This window comes from Pseudonaja textilis, chromosome 1, assembly GCF_049901715.1.
Source record: "Pseudonaja textilis isolate UNSWEBS1 chromosome 1, rPseTex1.2, whole genome shotgun sequence".
NCBI lineage: Eukaryota > Metazoa > Chordata > Lepidosauria > Squamata > Elapidae > Pseudonaja > Pseudonaja textilis.
Window position 1 is genome coordinate 227,575,098 of NC_141990.1, and position 23,282 is coordinate 227,598,379.

General features: G+C 41.2%; 1 protein-coding gene across 5 annotated transcripts in view; it reads right to left on the reverse strand.

Annotated features, from left to right (window-relative positions):
• The window catches only part of SYT7 (synaptotagmin 7), a 297,640-nt gene extending 274,605 nt beyond the window's left edge, over nucleotides 1-23,035 (reverse strand). Inside the window, exon 1 of one of the 5 annotated variants that reach the window (XM_026720139.2) lies at nucleotides 22,574-23,035. In XM_026720139.2, coding sequence (XP_026575924.1) covers nucleotides 22,574-22,601 — 28 coding nt within the window. In that variant the 5' untranslated portion in view covers nucleotides 22,602-23,035. The remainder of the gene's footprint in view (nucleotides 1-22,573) is intronic. The other 4 variants (XM_087920840.1, XM_087920842.1, XM_087920843.1 and 1 more) reach the window with 4 other exon arrangements.
• Nucleotides 23,036-23,282: the final 247 nt, after the last annotated feature.

The window sequence follows — 23,282 nt, forward strand, 5'->3', positions numbered from 1 at the left end:
TCCCCTAAGGTTCCTCTGGGGCTCAGGAAGAAAAGGAACAGAGCATGGGAAGGGTTCTGTGCACCCCTTCAAAGCTCTGTTTTGGCAGCTTCCTAGCCTCAGAAGAGCCTCTGGGGGGCGTTTTTGCTCCCCTTAGGCTCCTCTGGGGCTCTGGAAGGCAAAAAATGGAAGGGGGGGACCTGAGCTCCTCCCTCCATTTTTTGCCTTCCTGGGCCTCAGCAACGGGAATCCTGGCACAGCTGATCTTATCTACAGCTGATTATCGGGAGGGGGGAAAAAAGAAATACCTTAGGCAAGTGTTAGGCAGGAGGGTGGGGTGAGCGAGCATCGGGCAGGAGGGCGACCGGGTGGGGGGGCATGGCCAACCAGAACTTACTACCGGTTTGGTGACCCATGCCAAATTCTTGCTACCGGTTTGCCCGATCTGGTGCGAACCGGCTGAATACTACCACTGAACAGGCGCCATATAAATACCACACACAGAACAGCACACTCTCGGCTCGAGAGAAGTTCCCTAAAGATGGGCTCCAGCATGAGTCTGAAAGCTTGGAAGACAAAACCTCTGGTTCTGGTGACTGACCCAGATTGGATCTTGCAGTTTCAATGTTCTTTCTCTCCTCTCTCTTCAAAGCCCAACTTTCACTTCCATAAAGTATCAAGGGGAATTCCACTCCCTGTACTGTTCTGATTTTGTAGTTATAAATACATTGCAGTAATCCCTTTTCCAAGGCCTTCATGACTTCCTTCCCAAGTGCTTGTTTGAAGCAAATTTCTTGAATACTTGTTTCTTTACTGTTGATGCTTGAATCTCACAGGCAGAAGCTACCCACCACTTTAGTATCTTCATTGTTAATTCTAAGGTTGATGCACCTCTCATCATTAGTCTTTTTTATATTTAGTTTTAGTTCCATTTTTAACTGTACTCCTTGACTTTCATTATAAGAACTTGCAGATTTTTTGTATTTTGGGCTATAAGAATAGCATCATCAGCATAATATAGGTTATTAATGTTTCTTCAACTAGTTTTAAAAACATACCCATCTTCTTCCAATCCAGCTTGTGTTAATATACTATATATATATATATACTTTCTTTTTTTTAAAGTTACGTTTGAGATTATTTTGGATTTGCTGGCTATTCTGGATTTGCTGACAAGCAGAAACATTTTTTTAATTCTGTCTGAAATAAACAATAGGGGCGATAATACCAGCTGTACCTCAATGACATCAAATGAAGGTTTTTGAACCTGAATCCTTGGTGCAATTGCATGTGGAAAAGACCTTGGGAGACAAAGCAAAGAGATGTAGCCAAGGAAATGATCGGATAAACGGCGGCTAAGCCTACTGCAGGAATGAGGGCAGGGCAAGAGGCTCAGAAGTGGCCTTTCCTAGTTTCTTGGGCTGTAAAAGAGATGGGTAGGTGGAGAATTGTCCCTTTAAACTGACAAGATTCTGCAAAAGTAGCTTTACAATAAAGTAGAATTAGCTCATTGGATTATTATTTTTATCTGATTTAACCTGAGAGGCTGACATACATACATACATACATACATACATACATACACACACAAACACACATACATAGTTTAACAGTTAAAGATCAATATCATTTGGGGTGAGGCATCTGAAGGTCTACTTTCATTCACACCTCCCTAGAATTCACTGGAGACAGTACAGATAGTCCTCAACTTAGAGCAGTTCATTTAGTGACCATTCAAAGTTACAACTGCATTGAAAAAAGCAACTGATAACCATTTTTCACAGTCATGACCTTTGCAGCATCCCCATGGTCACATGATCAAAATTCAGATGCTTAGCAATTGGTTCATATTTATGAGCATTGCAGTGTCCCGGGGGGGGTCATGTGATCCTCTTGTGAACTTTTCAAAAGCAAAGTCAATGGGGAAACCAGGTTCACTTATCAACTGGGTTACTAACTTATCAACTGTGGTGATTCATTTAACAACTGAAGCATGAAAGGTTGTAAAATGGGGCAAAACTCAGTTAGCAAATGTCTCACTCAACAACAGAAATGTTGGGCTCAATGATGGTCTTAAGTCAAGGACTACCTGTAATAGCAGTGATTCCCACCCTCCAGATGTTTTAGGTTATATTTTCCACAAACCTTTGCTAGTTAAGTGCGAAAGATGGAAGAGAAATTCAGGCAGCCTAAGCCTAAAGTATTAACATCCATTGGAAAGCTGCAGAAACAACCCTTCCTTTTCACCCAGGCTGTATGAAAACTTAAAGAGACTTTCAAAGGTTTCAGTTTGAAATCATTAAATCTGTTTGCTGTGATGATATTAATTTATCTCTACTGTATCTTAATTTCTTTCTCTTTTTTTGTAACTTTAAATACTTCTATCTGTCATTAAGAAACACTTGGCAAAGGAATAATCAAAGAACTGAATACATTTTAAACCAGGGGTCCAGAAATACGGCCCACCAAAGCCATTAATCCGACCCATGCAGGACCACAAGGCTTCCTCCCCCCCACCTTCTGGAGGCCGGGGAGGCCAAAAACAGGATGCACAAAGGCCCCGGCTGAGAGAGAGAGAAAGAGAGAAGGAGGGATGGAGGGAGGGACAGAGAGAGGCGGGGGGAGAGGGAGAAACAAAAGTCCCTCACACACACACACCAAGGCAGTCACATCCCTTCACTAACCTGCTTTCCACCCCCAGAAGCATAACACATTAAAAGTTTAATTTGTGTGTATTGTTTGGACTGTTAAATTGCCCATGCCCACCTAGTCATGTGACCAACTTGTCACACCCACCAAGCTGGTCCAGCCCACCAACAGTCTGAGGGACCATGAATTGGTTCCCTGTTTAAAAAGTTTGAGGACCCCTGTTTTAAACCGTCACATCCTAACCTTGGTCTTCAGTGAAAAAGGATAAACCCCCACAGGATTAGCCTGTGTCTCTGTGACTGACCCTGTCAATGAAGGCACATGCTCACAGTCACAAATTAACCTCCTTCTCCCCGCCCCAGTTCATTAGCATTCATTAGCATGCTATGGCAAAACAAAACAAAAAACCCATAACCCACTTTGCTTTAGTATGGCAATATGATTAATGTGCATTAATGTGTAATTAATGTTTACTTAGTGATCTGTCATCCTCCATTCTTACAAGTGGAGTTGGAAGTAGAGTAAGGTAACCATTCAGGTAGCACTGCCTGTTTAATTTGTTGCTGTTTCATAAGAAATTCTGGAGGATGGTGCAAATTGAATGGATCGTTTACTTTCATTCAATGGTCCACTGAGTGCAAATGTTTACATGAATGCAGGAAATGAACTGGAACACCACACCCAAGCTACTAAAGTCAGCCCTTTAACTGACTTCACAAGCAATGCAGTATCACCTCTAGCTTAACAGCCAAAAAGGCTACAGTGCCCGATTCAGTGTCAGTTTATAATGTGATGTAAAGTGTTAGTTCCAAAGCACAATGTCAAAATTAGGGGTGGAAGGAAGATTTGCCACAAACAGCTCTAAGAAATATATTTCAAATTTTAAAAATGGCATTGGCCAAAGATTCTTTGCATACAAATTAATACATCACTGCTTTGAACACAAATCAGACAATTCCCATTTTGATCTGAAAAACCAGTTATTTAAAATAATTTTCAAACCAATCCTTGCTTCATTGGTTCAGCTCCCCAAAATAATGCTATCCTCTTTAATTGCTTGTGATGCCTTTACAGTTGGCCAAAGTTGGCTTTACCTTCTAAAATTTTCCCAGGTGGTACCCATTAGTTTAAATAATAAATCTTCGTCTAATCATTTATGGATTTTGTTTCCCATTGGATCTACATGATCATCTGTCTCTCTCCCTCTCTCTTCAAGGCTTGTGCTTGTAGAATATCTAATGCCAACAGTGAATACTAATATGAATGTGGGGAAAGTTCTAGGAATAATTTTAAATCCCAGTAAAATTGCATTGTAATGAGACCAGTCATAATTTCAACATGGAATTTTACCCAAGTGTACAGAATGAGAGGTCTTAAAAGGTTTGCAGGATGCAGCAGTCAAAACACCAAACAAGAATCTCTCTCCCAAATAACACCAGGAGACCATGATTTCACCCAAACCAAAATTAATCTTAGTGAGTGATTGTATTATAGTATTCAAGACTACTCAAACACTGTAATAAAAATATGTGCATTTGAATTATATATTCATGAGAGTCAGATGTATATATTTGTCTGCCATAAGAAATATTCTTAAATGTATGCAATTTAGGAGGAGTATTTTTGTCCAAAAATAAAAAATTCTTTAAAAAGAAGGAGTATTTCTTTTTCTTGTCCTGGTTCCCTGAGGAAATGGGCCCTTAGGATTTCTAAAGGAATATTCTTGGAACACAGCTGTATCTTAGAATGGTTCAAAGAAAGAAACCCCATCTCTTAAGGCCATTTTCTTGATACATCAAACACCCACGATTATAGGGATAAGGGGTTGGTGCATTTCTATCTAAAAGTGCCCAAGAATATGCTGCTATGTGCAACAAAACTGCAAAACAAAAACAGTAAACTATGCCACATAGAAGCAAGCAGAACTATAGAGGCAAGACTGTCATCATCCTGGACTTGAGCAACTGTCATAATTTGGATAAGCAGTGTTTAAATATCAATGGTCCCTATTTTGATTACTGGTTCTGAACCCAAAATTAAAAAAAGCAGTGTCTTTAGAGTTTGAGCCCTAATATCTGGAGTCCAAGATTAAATGAACACCATTGAACCCCAATCCATTATTTCCAAATGCCCATCTCTTCAAGAGTAGCACTAGCAAGAAAGCTCTGGTCCCATCTTGCAGACTGCCCTTAACTATCTTCACTGAGTCAGGGGTTTAGCGAAATACTTCCTATCTTTTTTTTTAATGCTTTCTCCATTCTACAGACCTATGTATTAGCCCTTTTGTCTCTGACTACATGTATGAAACTCTAAAGGCCTTCTCCATCAACCATTGTAGATTGTGGACTGGATATCACTTCCTCAATTGTCCTGTGAGGTCTGCTTTCTCAGAACCCAAGGCAAGGAACAGCTGCAGAAGGCACAAGGCTCCTTATTACTATTGTCAAAGTTTAATTGTAGTCCTGAGAGCAGTTGTAGAGCTTGCTTGCTTTATAAATATTAATGCCCTTTTTTTTGGCATACAATCACTCCCATGAGGAAAGGGCTTTTGGGTAACACCACAGAGTGAGCCATGTGTAAAATCAGTGACCTATGAGGAAGAAACTAGTCCTCTGATTGTGATTCCTCCAGCTTTGCTCGGTCAGGGGCCTCATTAAACATTTAACACAGCTTCCAAATAGTCTGCATATTTTACTGTGAGAGGAGGGAGGTAGAGAAGCAGACTACAGCACTTCAGATACAACTTGCGTCACCATCCCTTTAGGGCAAAGTTTTGAGTGAAATCCTTGCCCTGCTGGACAGCTCTCTAAATGGCTTCTGTGTGATAGGAACAGCCAGAAACTGCCAGCTGCCTTGGACAAGCCCTCATACCTTGGCAGCATTCAAAATCACTTTTCCGTTCTGCTTCCAAGGATTTCAATTATTTATATGCATTTATGGTGAGAGAGTCAGGGGTAGCGGAGGAAGAGAGGGAGGTGTTAAGCTGAGAAGAACAATTAGAGATACTTCCTGATTTCTTAAAGAAGGATAACCTAATCCAGAGGATAGACTTATATTTGAAATCAAGCCTGAGCTGCCAAGCTTGTTTTTAATGCCATAATAATAACAACATCAAAAATATTCCTGACCAAATGTCCAATGTGCTTCCATCATTCATCAGCAATTATGGGCATGTCTTATATTTGGTGGATTAGAAAGCAGAATAAAAGACCTGGTTTTCAGACAGTTTAAGCCCAGCTTTTTTAAAAAAAGTAAATTAACTATTGCTTGTATACAGCTGCAATAGACTATGCTCTTTAGTCTCTGGGTCTTTTTATGTGGCTGGGAAAAAGCAGCACTCATTCAAATATCTGATTAGCTCTGTATCTTTGCCTACACTAGGAAATACTATCTTAGAAGATGCAATTACAGCCAAACTTCCTTTCTATGTCATTGTGTTCTTTACCACCCCTTGTGTCTATTTTTCTCCTTGGGTAGCAAGCATTTTAGGCCATTAGTCTGAGCCGACTGGCAGAAATACGGGCTCCTGTTTGAAGTGTCCACAGAAAACAGGGATCTTCCTTCTGTGGTTTGCTTGTCGCGTATGAATTGAACGACCATGCTTCATAAAATATGCAATCCTGCAATCATCCAACAGTTTCATGGGACTCATGCTCCAGTTTCTTCCCCAATTCCTAATGATGTAAGATTGTGCTTAGGTTTTAAACAATGCTCTGAATCAAGGCTGTCTATTTTCCATGTTTCATCCTTATTCTAAGCATTGACCAAAGATTCATGGCAAATTTTCTAGCAGAGAATTAATTTTATATTATTCATGTCCCCTATTAAAAAGGCATTATTGCCACCCAGTCAGAGATGTGATGAATTAATATGAAATTACATGCACTGTAGGGAACCATGCCAATAATATCAAAGGAAAGGAGATCATGAATCTTAACCAGGTTGTGTGCTGCTGGAAAAAATTATCACTAAATGTGATCAGTTCAGACTTTTTACCCAGCTAGTATCAAGAACTGAGAGTGAGTATTTTATACTCACAGTAAGTCAGATCTATCAAGCAAAGAGGCCAAAGGGATCATTGAAGACAGTTCCTTTGAAAGGGAGACTAGAATAGTTCAGAGTATGGATTGTTGCATCAAGGAGATTATAGAATAAGAAAAGGTGGCAACTTGCACATGGATATCTCAACATCTCTCACCACATGGTAACAACTTTGAGTTATTATTAATTTTATTATGTTTATATATTTTCAGTATGATTTTAGTACCTGGAGGTACAAGGTAATACTGCAAGATGAAGTGCCTTGTATATGAATGCCTTGTAAAGCATGATCAAAATTGAAGAGAAATAAGATGGAGACATGGGATGAAAACTACTGGATGGAGGTACTGATAATCTTGGAAGAGATGCTTCATCCTGCTTTAAATAAATTTGCATTATCTAGAAGAAGAAAAATTGCATCTTGGAATTGTTCCTCAATCAATCTGTGCTTATATAATTGTAAGTTACAATGATAGAAAAATACGCCTCCGATCAAATCTATCTACTACAGATAATTGATTTGTTAATGAATCATTTTTTTTCTCGAAGATCAACTTAGTTCTGACTATTCATACTGCAGTCACGTCTACATTGGATTATTGTAAGGCACTTAAAATCAAGCTGCAATTGAAGTCAATCTGGAAACATCAATAGTTTCAGAAGACTGTGATTACATTTAGTGTGGAATCCGCGAGATAACTCATATGACAAATGACAAATTCAGTTCTGGGCTCAACTTAAGGTGTCAATTACACTTTTAAAACTTGATATGACATAACGCCAGTTTATATTCACATCTGAACTTCTTGAGATCTGAGGCTCTCTACAATATAGTGTCTCATTAACAATCAAATAAGAGTTGGTAAAAATGAATAAAAAGACACTTTCTCTTGGACTGCTCAACCTTCTAATGGAGGTTTATTTGATGTCATTATGGTCTATTATCAGTCTCTTAAATTCATCTTATTGCAGTGTGCATTATTTAATTAAAGTGCATGAGTGTGTTTTATGTATTATTGAGAGATTTTGCTGTCTATGTATTATTTTATGGTTGCATTTTTACTTGTTTTGGGGTTTAGATTTTTATTTTGTAAGCCACCTTACAAAGATGTGCTTCTGAAATAAAGTAATATAAAAATGTGAAACTATTGGATGAATCAGATAATTTTATAAGGAAATATGTTCCTTGATTCACTCATGTGCCTCAATATCCTGGAACAAAGATTAGTCAATCTCTCTTAGGTCATTCATATTCATATGTAAATCGTGCAAATATTGTCCCAAATATTAATATTCATATGTAAATCGTGCAAATATTGTCCCAAATAATGCCAACATCAAATCGAACATTTACAATATTCAGTCATGAACTATCAAGAACATGGCTTCCAAATAACTGCCAATGTCTTATCTCTCTGCTTCTCCCTTAGTGCTAGCCTGAAGATACTTTTAATTGCCATTTTTCAGTCAGATCTTTATAATGCATACTTATAATTTCCTTCTTATGTGTTCCAAAGGTGCTTTTTCAAAAGGCAACTTTTTCCTTGAGCTGAAGAAGCTTATTGGATGAGAAGCAAAACATCTTCAAGGAAAAACAAAGGAAGTCCAGTTGCCCTTTGAAAAAGTACCTTTGCGACAACCATGACCTGGATGACTGAGAATCTCCATAGACAGTCCTTCTCATATATTAAGAAGACAAGGGGGATTCATTTGACCAGACTTTCTAATAACTGCTTTGAGTCTTGGGTATTAAATTTTGTGTGCAATTCCAATGATTGGTTTTACACACCCTACAAATTATTGCCAATTATTGGTTAGACTATGAAAAATATGGTAACATTTCTAACATGCATTCTCCTTCCATTTCTGGGAGGCTCCCCCAAGAATGGTATGAATTTAGCCAAAGCTTCCCAGAAAATCATTATGACATGAGTAGGACATTACTGCAACTCAATCGTAACAAATAATGTAGTCTGATAGAAAGCCAAATCCTGAATTTATATTTTCCCTGGCTTCAAAAATATTTTCTCCATGTGTGTTTCAGTGTATAATAGCAAATTGGTTATTGTTTCTTTTCTCATACTTGCTTATAAATATTCTGCATTCTGGCCCTGGAAATTTACCGCTACTAATGGAACCTTGACAATTTCCGAGACAAGATGCTTTGGGGGCATAGGAATAGCACTCATAAAATTTTATCCTTGATGCCAATGTAAGTACTACATTCTTTAATTTTTAACCCACTTCAAATAGAAATATATCTATTAACTATAAGTTAGATTGATCTTCCAAGGGGAGGAAAAATTGCTTGCACCTGCAAGCAACCAATTCCTCTGTAATTATAGTTTTCTTTTTAAAAAATCCATTTATTGTGTTGGAATGACATTTTTTGTAATTAAATTCCTTTGCATGTATAAATATGCATTGTATTAGCATTAGTGAATATTTCCAGGTTTTTGAAAACATACAATTCTTGCCACAGAATCATTACTGTTAAATGCTGCAGTGTTTCAGTCATGTAAATATTTGTAAGGGGGGGTGGGGAATCTGTAAAAAGGGACAAAGAAAAAAAGAATATTTAAAGGAGCATGAAAATTCCCACGTCTGTTCCACCATCTCTTTGATAAGACCTACCTTATCTGCTGTCATGCAGTTGGCCATTTTCATCCAGACTTGATTATCTTAATATAAGGTCACCTTTCCCTTCTATAAATCCTTTGTATTCTGCATTGTTGTGGGCAGCAATCTCACCTGGGCCCATCCTCTTCATTGCAACCCAAATAAGTTAATTACAGATTAGAATTTTCAGGAAGGCAGAGAAAAGAAGACACAGGAATAAGATAGATCAGGATAAAGGTGCCCTGGATGAGATGAGGAGGTGCTTCATAGGCCTGTGCAAAGCAGGCATTGCCTACTGCTAGAATTTAAACTTCACTTTAAGTTCTAGCAGGAACACAACCTGCCTTTGTGTTCAAAGAGAAGCATTAGAGGTTGGACTGATTCACCTCAACCATCTTTTTTGTTTTGGAGCGAGGAGCTTTTATGCACAGGCAGGAGATCCCCGAAGGGCAGGAGAAGCAACTGCAGGATGCATGGATGTCTCAGTCTGATAAACAAAATACGGCACCTCTTCATTTTACAAATCTGCATCAATGTGATGTGATGATTTGATCAAATAAACTTCAAATTGAATTAGCCCATCCAAACTCTGTATTTGTTTTTTGTTTTTAATTTATAGTAGTGTATATATGTGTACTTGAACTGTCTTTTGCTCTTTGAACTGGTGAAGTGGGGGTTGATTTTATGAAGAACTACTATGACTTAAGTTGGAGATCATGAAATAGATATGAGCAGTCTGGACAGGAGCCTCTTTTAATTGCTTTAATTCCTATAAAGTCTGATGACTCAGAAAGGCAGATCCGTTAACTCTTAAGATGAACTTCACCAACCTTCAGCCTTTCAGATGTTTTGAACTATATTTCCCTTTATCCAAAATTAATGTCTACGCCAGCCAACTGTTGTAATAGTTGTAGTCCACAATGTCTGGACAGTGTAAGATTATGGGACACTGAGCCATGCAGAAACTTCACCTTCTTTAAAGTAACAACATATTTAGAATATGAAAAATATTTTATATACAGGTGGTCTTTGTTTAACAACCACTCTTTCAGTGACTATTCAAACTTACGATGGTGCTGAACAAGTGGTAGTTTTGTTTTACGTTGAAAGCAGTGCCTCCACAGTCTTTCAACTTTCTGTGTTGCCTTTGTACAAACTAAGCCAGAGGACGTTGCAAATGGTGAAGCCCTCAATTAACAACCCATGGTGATTTGCTTACCAAATATAACCAGGGTTGTCTCCATCACAAAGCAGTGCAGTCAAGTGATGCTGTGGTTTACAATTGCATCATCACCTTGTAATGGAATTCTAGCAGCCCTGGTTGCCATTAACAAAGAATTACCTGTGTAGTGTTTTTCCCCTGTGGAACAACCCTTCTACACATTATTATTATGGAGATGCACAAGATCACATCACAGGATCCCTTCTCACTTTGCAATTCCTGGCTCAAAAGTTTCTACTCATGTCCCAAGGAGATTTTTCTTCATTGCTGGCAGTTAAGATCTAGTAATGTTTTAGTGAGGTTTCACTAGGAGTCAGGATGTCCCTAACAGACATAGATTAGGTGCCAAAAAAGATGGTTCATTTTTCTTGCCTTCACGACAGAAAGAAGTGGGAAAGCAAAACCAGTGTGGGAAGGTCAAAGTTAATCTGATTTGAAAATAAGTCCGAGGAAGAAATAGTAAGCCAACTCTTACAGGAAATTATACAACTGTCTTATCCTAATGGGAAAGGCATCTACTTGGCTTTTTGCCTGAGTATAGACTCTCCAGGACTTCCTCATCCCTCTAGGTTGGAAGATCAACTGTAATTTGGCTGAAAGTCAAGAACAAATAACTTACTATAAAAGGTGATATTTGCATCTGTCCAAAATAACTTAATGAACTGGTTCTGGTTCTGTCTCCATATTCAACGTTACTGGAGCCAGTTTGGTGTAGTGATGAAGGTGCTGGCCTAGAATCTACGTGACAGGGAGTTCTGTGCCTCTTTTAGACATGAAATCCTACTGGGTGAGTTTGGGCCGGTCACACTTTCTCCACGTAGAACTCACCGTTACAGTTGTAGTATGTAGAATAGTGAACAGGAATGTCTGATATATCTGCTGCCTTGAGTAGATGAAAATACATAAAAAGTGGAATAAAAATCTAATGATAATACTAGGTAGATAAAAATGCCAAATGGAGCTTGAATACCTGTCTGACTATGTGATGAACCATAATTAACAATAAAGTTGAAGAAAGAGACAGAAGGGCTAATTCTGGCTGCACAAGATCAAGCCTAAAGAACAAATGCATACAAAGCCAGAACTGAGAAGACAGCAACAGATAGCAAGTGCAGCTTCTGCAAGGAAGCAGAAGAAACAGTGGATCATCTGATTAGCTACTGCAAGAAGATGGCGCAGACCGATTATGAACAATGGCAAAGTAGCAACAACAGGGCACTAGAAGATCTAAAAGAAATACCATTTGCCTGCAAGCAAGAACTGGTGGGATCATAAAATAGAAAAAATCATAGAAAATGAAGACGATAAAGTGTTCTGGGACTTTGCAATTCAAACAGACAAGCATCTGTCATATAACAAGACACCAGATTTAACAATTGTTGATAAGAAAGACAAAAAAACCCAGACTGGATGGTTCAGTGCCTGGAGACAGCAGAATAGAAGAGAAAGAACTGGAGAAGATAACAAAATACAAAAAGCTGCAAATAGAAATGGAATGACTGTGGCGAAAGCAAAGGCAGAACCAACAGTAATAGGCGCCTTGGGTGCAATCTCAAAACAACTGGAGCACCACTTGAATACCACTTGAATTGATAAATTCACCATCAATCAATTGCAAAAAAAAAAACAGTTTTACTCAGAAGGAACAAATTACACCCTGTGATGATACTTGTAACACCCATAAAACATCCACATCTGCCTATCCCAGGTCATTGGGAAGGACACAATAGGTGGATAAAAATGGCAAATCCAGTCTGAACATCTGGCTGACTATGTGATGAATCATAATACTATTAATAATCCAATTTTCGATTGATTGATTTGAGCAGCAGCAGAAAAAGGCCCCCCCTTCCCACTTTTTACTGCACTTTTAAGATTCGTAATTTCTAAGCACAGTAGTACCACTGTGGCAAACTACGCTAAAGAAAGTATTTTTAAAATGAAATTTTTGGTCCAAATCTTTCCAAGGTAAATAACTCAATGGATACTGAGGTACACTATCTCTTAGTTTCAGGAAATCTTGCATAGAAAGAAGTAATGTGTCTCATTCTGCACATCTAAAAAAAGAAACAAAAATCATATTTAATGGTATAATTTAAAGCATTCCATCTTAAAGCAGATTGGCAAACTAACTTCTTTCCAAAGTAGAGAGCAAATGTGAACAATCCCAATGAAAACAGAACTGGCCTTGCATTTTAGCTTTTGCACCATAAACTTCTACCATCAGAAAACGAGTTCTGTGGAGAAAGAAAATAGCTTATAGGTTTTCTTGTTCTGAATGTCCACATCTTCTTCAGTGATGTTTTACACATTGTGGAGTACCTGTTAAAATGTAAACTTATACAGCAAATGTCTCTGAACTGTAGCTTATAATGTATGAAGTGGTATAAATTGGGGTGGCAGGGTCAATTGCAACATGTTTCTGCTTGCAATACCATGTGAAAAAAATGCACAATAAGCATTGCACTTATTATGGGTCAGTAGCCCTACCCATTCTTATAGAAATCTGAACTGAATTAGACAAAAATATTTTATGCTTATATATTCTTAACCCCTTATGACTTATTTAGCTGCTTTTGAAATTGATGGACATTGTAAAGCAATTTCTAAGTATGGCAGAGGAAAGTACACTTTTTAAAAGGGATTAAACTCTAATGAACGAGTGAATAAATAAACAAGTAAACCTTCAAGGTCAGAACTCTACTTTGTTCAAAGTACATATGATTGTGCATATCATTAGCCAAAGCAACCTCGGAAGACTGAATCTGAGTGAGATAAAGGGATTGTGATAAAGTGCATATATTCAAAATTCCTTCTTTTCCTCATATATACAATGTTTGTACGTTGTACAAACACAATCACAGAAAGGGCATTCTAGATGCAAGATTTTAATGTCCCACTCTAATTGTTCACCAGCTGATTATTTTGCTCTGCTTTTGCATGCTATTTACTGACCACACAATACAATTCTTCCTGATGGTGAGCTAATGGCTAATCTTTATGGATATTCTACTAAAGCAGAAGTGGTTGTAAATTTGGAACCAATCAGAAATCTGTATCTTAAATGCACATTTGTCAATGCTCAAAGTACTAAGAGAGGCAACAGAATTATATTCTGTTTACTTTTCTCTGCTTCTCCCTTTGATAATGCTTTTTACAGAGTTACTGGTAGCATGAGTGGTTCAATTTTGATAGTCTTGGAATAATAACAATTTCAAATATCATTAATACTTTCCCTGCACTGTCAAGCTTTTATCTTCTCATTAAAATGGGAAAGTGCCCAGCATCTTTCTTCTTTCTATACAAGTTTCCCTTAAGATTTGTAGACTAATTGAGAAGAAAGCTAGGGGAGGAAGCCCCTCCATTATCCACATTCAAACAGGCACTTCTCCTCTTACGCTGCTTGTCCTTTTTAAACAGAGTTTCTCCATAGCAGCCTTACTGCCTGTCCTTTAAGCCCTGGCTCCTGTTATATATAGTATAGTAGTCAGATCCTTGGGGACTTGAAAGACGGCAGCAATTATATTATCTCCATCAATCTTTATCACCATGTCAGTCTCCTATTCTCTCTGGAAGATTAAGAGCTAAGAGGTAAGTCCAGTTTTTTTTTCCCCCTGTTCCCACCCCCTTCGGGTGAAGAAACCATCTTCTGATTTCAAGTCTGCACCGCACCCCTTACATGTTTCCGCGATGGAAGATTCGCTTTAGCAAGAATGTGTTCCGTCTTTCTACCCCAAACTGGGATGGATTAATTTTAGCTGCCTGGCCTCACCTGCCGCTCGACAGGGGAGGACACAGGCAGGACGCACGACAAGAGCTATTCCGGGAGACTGCTAACACCTGACAGCATCAAAGGAATTTTACAGCGAGGGGGCGGGATCTAGACCACAGACTGGAAGGAAAAGGCGAGCGGTCTGGGGAAGCAACAGTTTCGTTCTTCTTGCGCCCCAAGGACTCTTGGCCTCCGTCCCTTGTTAAAATCCCAAGAATGCGAGCTTCTGGCGATCCTCCCTGAATAGTCCGTGCCCCACAGCTTAAGAAGAACAGAAAGCCGAGGTGGTTTGCTCAGCACCCAGGGATCGCTATAAAGATCCAGAAACAGGGGGGAAAGCATCCTGTGCCACAAGCTTTAAAAAAGGACACTTTATATGTGTGTGTGTGTATATCAAATATATATCAAATATTTTTCTATAGAAACCTAAAAAGGAAGGAGCCAATTCCGAGAAGCCATGTGCGTGAAAGAGCCACCTTGGTAGTTATCGCTGGGACCGGCAGAGGGCGTGCCACTCAGCGAGGCAAAGACGGTACCGCGGTTGCAGTGCCGGCTCCGCCCCGCAGGCGAAGTCTGACCGTGCTCGAAGAAGCGCCTAGCCCGCCGCAGCGAGGAGGAGATGCGCTGCGCACGCAGACCCTTTTCTCTCCCGGGAACCGCGCACCATTTCCGAAAGCCCGCAGGGAACCGCTGCCCAGCCCTTCCTCTTGCTAGCCGGCCTTTCCATCGCCCCCCACCCCACAACACCTCCTTACAATACAAAGGCGGCCAGCTACATTTCTCACCCCTCCCCCGGTGTTTCCGCCTATTTTGAACCAGCCTGCCTCGAAGCCCCCTTCTTGTCCACTCTCCCTCTGACGCTTTGCAAGAGGACTCGGACCCTGTTTTTCCTCAGGGAAAAGAAAGGAAGAGCGGGGGTCGATTCGGGCACCCTCCAGGCACTTGGTTGTTCCACAGCCGCTTCCCCACATAAGCTCGGGTCAGAAAGCCTCTTTGGCCCCTTAAGGGCAAACAGCGGGAACCAGCCACGATCTGAGGGGCTCGCCGTCCAATACCGGTGGAGTTGCCTCGGTTGAAGCGAGCGCGCGAGCGTTTGTCTTGGCTGGGAGGACCCTCGGACATGAGGTGCCCTCTTAATGAAAGGAAACTAAAGGGAGAGCAAAGCGACTCCGATAAGGTGGCCTTTATCCTGGAGAGAGCCGGGCAGGGGTGGGGCAGGAAGCCCACACTCTTCTTTTGCGTACAACAATCCCTAGTGGGTTGCTACACTGTGCTGCCTCTCTCACGTATACATACACCCTGATTTGTCTCCTGGAGTCTGCCGAGCAAATACCCCCCACCCACCATACCGATTCAAATAGGCACTGGTCGATTGCCACACAATTTGCAGCAGGCACGTCTTTCCTAAAATAGGCAGCATATGAATAAGTAGCAACTCGCCCAAGGATTGTTTCAATTTGTGACCATCCAATAGATATTGGGTTCCTCAATATGACTACTACTCTCTCTTTTTTTAAGCAATATTTTAATTAAAAGGTATGTTTCTTCTGGATTCCTTAATCTATAATAAGGAGCAATCTTGCCAACAGCTAACTGGTTTTTTGGATCCTGTAAAACATTACAGTATAAAGGCATAAGTGTCAATTAAACCTGTTGTCCCTAGACCACTTCGTCATAATTTGGCATGCCCTTGCTCAAGCCATTTCAGGCAACATTTATGACAATGTATGCATCCATTAAGTACATTTCTTGGCAATCATGCACAAGAAAAGGAGTGGATTTATTTTGATTCATAAATGAGGGCAACAGATATTAATGCACATGTGACACCTTTCCCAGTAACATCCTCTCGTTCATTCCCATATGACTGGGGAAACTTCAGGTGAATTTCTAACCATCCAGCCTTACCGTTTTCTAAACATCTGGTCAGATAAGGACTAAAGTATTTTTAGAAAGTATAGCTAGCAAGGGGTTGAAACCAATACTGGTATTCTTCAACTTACAATAATGTGCTTAATTACAGTTTGAGGTTATGTTGGCACTGAAAAAAGTGACTCATGACCCATACTCAAAGAGTTACAACTATCTCCAGGGTCGTGTTATCAGGCTTTGGGCACTTGATAGTCGATTCACATTTACTATGGTTGCAGCATCCTGCAGTCGCCTGATTGTGACTTTTGCAACTGACTTCCAACAAGTAAAATCATGGGAGAAGTTAGATTTCCCTAACAACTCATTTAATGAGTGCATGATTAGCTTAATAACTGTGGTAAAAATGAGCATCCAATAAGGTTCAGTGATGATTTGCTTAACAACCATACCACTTAGCAACCAACTTTCACTTGGTCACACCACTTAGAGAGTGGGTGGATTTGGGAAGAAATTGTTTGCAGGTATGAATTGGAATAGGGGTAATCCTGAGTAATGCAAGTGAGATGCAATCTCCCTTTTGCTATGTAAGATCTTGATTATTTGTCCATTAATGTCACTGGTTAGCTTTTCTATTAAATGTTTGCTGTCTAGCTTAGTGACAGCAGTGCCACTGTGGCTCTGTCCATTACACATCTTCAAACTTTTCAGAAGGTTGAAAATCTGAAGCAGCTTTATGAGTAAGTGTCAATAGTATGCCTAGCATCTTCTTGTCCTTTCAATTTATTCTTCACAAAAGCAAGTCTGCCAAGAATCTAAAAGGGATGTAAACTCAATGAGATGGTCATGTCTAGCTTCCATTTTCTCCATGCAAATTACTTTCCCGCTTCTACTCCTGCTTATCTACTTTTGTGTTCTGCATATGTGTTCATTCTGTGGTCAAGTTTTTTTTTCCACATATTGCTTTCTTCCCCTCTCCCTTTACATATTTATATAAACTATTAACTCAATTGGCTCCTCCTTCTTACCTAAATCCCACAATTCCCACAACTCTTCTTGTGATAATTCTGTAATTAATTTGCATGTAGCCTGCAACTGAGTTCACCCTTACTTGTTGCTAATGCTTCAAATAAACTCCATGCCACCACATTTTTGCAGATACTGAAGTAGTATGAATTGAACCACATTTCCAATTGGCATACAAGTGAAGCTAAAATTAATAATACAAAGCCTTGGCATCTACAAAGACCCGAAGTTACTGTATAATATTTTCTGAGAAATGCAAATATAATACTGGTAGTCCTTGGCTTAAAACCATTCATTTAGTAACTGTTCAAAGTTACAAAGCACTGAAAAAACTCACAACCGTTCCTTGCACTTTCAACCTTCACAGCATCTGCATGCTCATGTGATCAAACTTCAGGTGCTTGGTAACCAGCCTGTAATTTACCATTGTTGAAGGGTCACATGATGCCATCTGCGAACTTCCCAACTATCTTCCATTAAGCAAAGTCAATGGAGGAAACTAAATTCATTTAACGACCACTTGATTTACCTAACAATTGTAATGATTTGCTTGACCATGGCAAACAAATGTCATAACAATGCCATAATTCACCTAACAGCCATCTTGCTTAACAAGGAAACTTCTAGTCTCAATTGTGGTTATAAGTTGAGGACTACGTGTATTCATTTCAGCCTTGACCACAGAATCTGTATGCCAGATAAAGACCTTTTAATCCCCAGTGAATTTAGCATTCTGTATTCACTTGTGACAATGCAATGACCACATTACCACAAACAAAAGGACATCCATCTGCTGTGTCAAAGATCAAATGAGGACAAATAGAATTTGGAGAAACAATTCTTTTAAGCTAGAAATTCACAATCTTTGAATAGGACTGATGTGACCTCTCCTGACATTTTATCCTCCAATTGTTGAAATGAAATATCAATTATCCCCATCCAGAATAACAAGGAGAGGGTGAAAAATGGTACTTTTTTAATCAGTTAACAATCATCAACTGATCAATCAGATCAATTTCTTGCTTTAGAATAATAATTGTAATTGAACATATTTGGAGTCATCAGATGGGAGAGGCTGATCAGTTTTTAATCTACAAATCTAGAATGGTTGTATATGACACCACACAGCCTATATCCTGCTCTCTTATTGGTGGCAGTTACATTTTATTTTCCCACATGCCCACTGAATTTGTTTCTGAATAGGTCAAGTTATCTTATATCCCTGCTGTAAGAGATCATGCCTGCAGCTCAAAACCAATAAGCAGCAAACAGGTCATAGGTGGGAGGAGGCAGCCCTGTTATTTCCCTTTCTTTCCAATAACCAGGCTCTGAGTATGTCTGTATAAAAGAGAGAAGGCTGTTGCACTGTATGCATTTATGATAGTGTGTGTAATTTCTATGTAACAATGGAGCAATCCATGAGGGAGAGAGAAAGAGAAAGAGCAATTACAACTGGATACAGACATGTACTCAGCCTCTACCCCGACCCACTAGCTCATAGTCCTTTAGATTAGAAATGTTGGCCATGCCAGTTCTTCAAGGCTTCAAATATATAATTTAGCTGTCACAACGTTAAGATTTTCAAATTCATTATTTTGTATTGGATCATCTATAATATATGCTGTGAAGACAGTTTAAACTTAATTCCTATCTATTCCTGATGGATTTTCAAGGTCACAAACAGAAATGTGTAATACATTTGGAGTACTAAATTGCAAATAATTCATGCAGAAGGATGAAGTTTGTTTCTGTTGCCCTACCAATCTTTTTCCCCGTCCCATACACTTTCTGTGCTAGTGCATTACAAACTCCATTTTCACTTGTATGTCTCTCTAGAAGAAAGTTTCACTGAAATCAATAAGATTTATGAGCAGAAAAGCCTAGAACTGGTGTACACAAAATGAGTTCTGGAACTCAGCTATCAACCAGAATTAGACTCATTAAAAACATTAAACCTAAGATTGCTTATATAACATAGGAGAATGAAATAAAAGTGGTTGGCATTAATTAAGGCACAATGCTCCTAGCGCATTGATTTCTATGCGATTGATAGAGTGCATTGATTTCTCTGGAATACTACAATTTAAAAAACAGATTTCCTTATGTTACAACTTTTAAAGAATCTGTGTGAGGACACTTGGAATTCTGAAAGAGATGGCATACATTATAAAATTCTGAAAGAGATGGCATTACAAACAAACCTATGGGTTAGTTAAGATATTAGTTAAGATGTGGGAAGGATCTGCAGGTAAACAGGTGGTAGAAACAACTTCAGTTTTCCACAAGATTTGAATACATCAAGGAAGATGAACAAGCATCACTATGCTATGAAATTCCCTTGAGCACAGCTAGTGATTGTCCACAGCCACTATGCTAAGTACTGGCTATAGAGTTAATATTGGAATAATTATCTTTACTGAGAAAGATATATGCAGACTTTAGAGAACAGAGTCTGACCTTCTTCACTGATAAAAGGAAGGAAAGAGTTACGGTTTATATACTTACAGGCCATGTATATGAGGAGCAGAGCAAAGAGCCAATTCACCTTAATCTGATCTTCAACACAAGTTTTTTTTTTAAGGAACTGGGTTAAAGAAACAGGATTGTGCTAAATGACACCTTTAACATTAAAACTTTCTCTGCATTTCTATTTCCAGAGCAAGAGATCCTCATGGCTGTAATGGTTTGAAAATGAATTGCCAATTTAGTTATTGAAGTGCTACAATCTGTAGAAATAGGAATATATCATACACAAAAAACTACTTGAGACAACACAAGCTAACTTAACATACTTTTCTAAATTGTGTAGTACAACTGTGAAAAATAAACTGGCAGGAACATGGAAAATGTGAAAATACATCTCCATGTTCTATTCTTCAGCAGGCTCCCTTCTGACTTGGCTCAGTACAGAGTTTTGACTTCTCTATTTTCCAAAAGAACAGGGAAAAAAAATGAATTTAGAGGCCTACAAAAGCTGAGCTGAGACTGGTAAGAAAAGAACAGCTGTTCTGAATAGAAAATTATACACATAACACTAGCTATTAATGATGAATACTATAAAGGATGGTTCCAGGGTGTTCTTTCTGCTTCCACCTGAATAAAAGTAAAAGCAAGTCTGGAACATTCAGATTGAAGTATATACAATATAATTATTTTGTGTTAATGGTTGCCATACGATATTGCCAAGGATGATTATGGATTACAGTTTTTTCAATGACAGCATAAGAATAGCCTTGCTGGAACAAACTAAGTTTTATCACACTTCCAGTAGTGACCAAATCTGATACATACTGTATGTAGCAGCAGACAGGAAGCCAAGACTATCCATTCCATCTAATCAAGTTGTTGCTTTTTCAAACAGCTGTGGTATATATATTTTTCCTCTATTCATACATTTGTAATTCCATCAACTCACTACAAGTGTATATGTATATTTTCCCCTGTAGCCTGTTTTACCATTACAACAATCTACAGATGTAAACCAGGCCAGTGATTTCATCACTAGGGATTCATAGCATCACCCAGTCATTCTTGTGCTAATGTTAAAAGTAAGGAGCACAGGCTTTGTTGATCTTCTTGTTGATGGCTGCGTAGTGATAACCTCTAATGAAGTGTCCTTTGAGATGATTGTAACCCAAGGAAATTCATAATTCAGACTCATGTTCTAGCTCTGTTTTCTTCAATTTGACACACTGATCACCTCACTCTGGCATGCCCATCCACTCGAAGGGCACCCACGTCATGAAACGAAACAAACTTTTTTTTGGCAATTCAGTAAGTCACTGTGAAATCATATGTAGTCTGCCCTTGCAGATGTTGTTGTGAAATACTAGAAGAAGCATAAACTTGCAAGATACCCTTAGATTTTTCACAGGCTGATCTGTTATCATAAATCCCAAGTTTCAGCATTGGGGAGAGAAGCCTTACACTCCCCAAGTCCTTTCTGTTTTGAAGGCCACATAAAGAAACCACTAATGACCCTATCAGTGGGTGAAGCTTCTTTTAGTTTCGGATTTTTACACACACATTGATAGCAGGAGCAGCCCACCTTCAGGACTTTCCATACTTTTGATGCCACTTTTAATTGGGATCTAATCTTTCTCTTTGACTATAGAGGCAGATAGCCGTTTGGCTGGAGCAGTACCCCCAAATTAAAACGGGGGAGGGGGAGGGGAGGTAGGATTAAATGCAAGTATGATTTGCAATTCCTCCAAATTAAGCTCACCGACACTGCCTGCTAACAGCAGGGCAGCGGTGGTCGCTACATTCCTGGAAAAGCAAGCATTCAAGCATCTCAGGGACACACACACACACACACACACACACACACACACACACACACAAACCGTGTCGCTTGGAAAAAACAAGAGCTGGGGCCAGCCAGAAGCCTCTCTCAGACCAGGAGGAGAAAAGGCGAGGCGAGGCTGCTCGGGTCAAGCACTCGCGCTAGGAAGCAGGCGGCCACGATCTGGGTCATACTTTCGCCCAGGAATACAGTGGCAGGTGCCGCCTCCTCCTCCGCGGCTCGGATTCTTAAGAAAGGGCAGCGGGTTCTTAAGAAAAGAAGAGGCGGCCGGAGAAAGTCTTCTCCCTCAAGCTATGGGCCGGGAGAAACTCCGTAAAGTCTAGGCAAGGCAAGGGAACGGCAGCGGTGGCGGGCGGGCGGGACAGCGACCTGGCGTAGGGCCTGACCGCGTAGGCGGGGAGCCCAAAGGGAGCACAACTAGGGAGAGGGAGGTCGGGGCAGGACGCGCGGCTGGGTGGCCTCTTTCCCCCACCCTACCCACCCCTTCTCCTCAGTTCTAAACTCCGGCGGCGGCGACAGCTTCACTTGCCAGTCTCCGGAAGGAAAGGCGGTTATGGAGCCGGCTGGGCTCCGCCTCCCTAGGCGGCCCTGCTCTTCTCCCCCCACCCCACAGTTCCCGCCGAGGCAGTCCACTCCAACCCTGCGCCCAGCGCGCCCCTCGCCACCTCCTCCAAGCAGGTCGCCGCCGAATTCGCTGCCCGCCGCCACCCGCCCCGCCTCGCCGCAGCAACGAGACGCCGCCGAGCTGACCCCTTCTCCTCCTCGCCGCCGCCTCCTTAGCGAAGTGCTGGAGCCCTCCCCTCCCCTCCTCAGGCTCCCCGCCCAATCAGCCGCGGGGAGTCATCCTCTTCCTCCTCCTTCAGGTGCGCGGAGCGGCGCCACGACCTCCGCCTCCCTTCTTCCCCTCGCGCTCTTCTCTCTTCCCAGTCCCTCCGTACAAAGGCGGCCGCTCCCCCGGCCCGCGCCGTCTGCGGCAAGTGCTCGGCGCTGCCCCGGGGAGTGGGGCGGGCGGGCGGGCGGTCCCGGCCCCGATCGCCGCGCTAGCTAAGCTAGTTCGTCCGGCAGGGTCGAGGGGCGCGCCGCTTCTTACCTTTGGCTGCGTCTGGGTCGAGGAACATTTTCTCCTCGGCGTGCGGCCAGCCCTCGGGCTCCTCCAGACGAAGTAAATCCCTCCGCTGTGGGTGTGCGAGGTGGCGGCGAGGCGGGATGCTTTCTCGCTTAACGGAAAGCTCCGTGCCGTCTTCTCGGCGGCAAGCCCATCAGGCGCTGCACGGCAGCGAGGAAGGGGAGAAGCCACAGGCTGCAGGCGGCCCCGGAGTGACCTCCACAAACAGGTTGGCGTCCCAGGCGGCGGACTGCTGGGAAAGAGCGGGAACCGGCATGAGGAGGCTGGTTGAATGGACGGAAGCGCCTTGGAGGCTGGGGCTCGCTGACTGATTCTCCTCCTCCACCCAGGAATACACCAAGCCTCCGGAGCCCTTCCCTTCCCCTCCCCTCGATGTGTGTGAGGGTGTGTACGTGTGTGTGTGAGAGAGAGAGAGCACGCGCGCGCGCGCGCCCCAAGCCTCCTCGCAGGCGTCAGGTTGCTGCTCGCTGCTGGTGGGAGAGGAAATTGCAAGGCAGAGCGAGGGAAAGATGCGGCCCGGAGCAGCGCGAGAGTTTGATGCACCTTTGGCTTGCTCGCTCGTCCTCCCGAGGGGGCGGCGGCGGCGGCTTTCACTCTTCGGCTAACCTGGCGGCTTTGCACCTGAGCGTTTAAATCTCTCCTCCTTTCCCTTCCCACCCACCCCCGGTCTGCC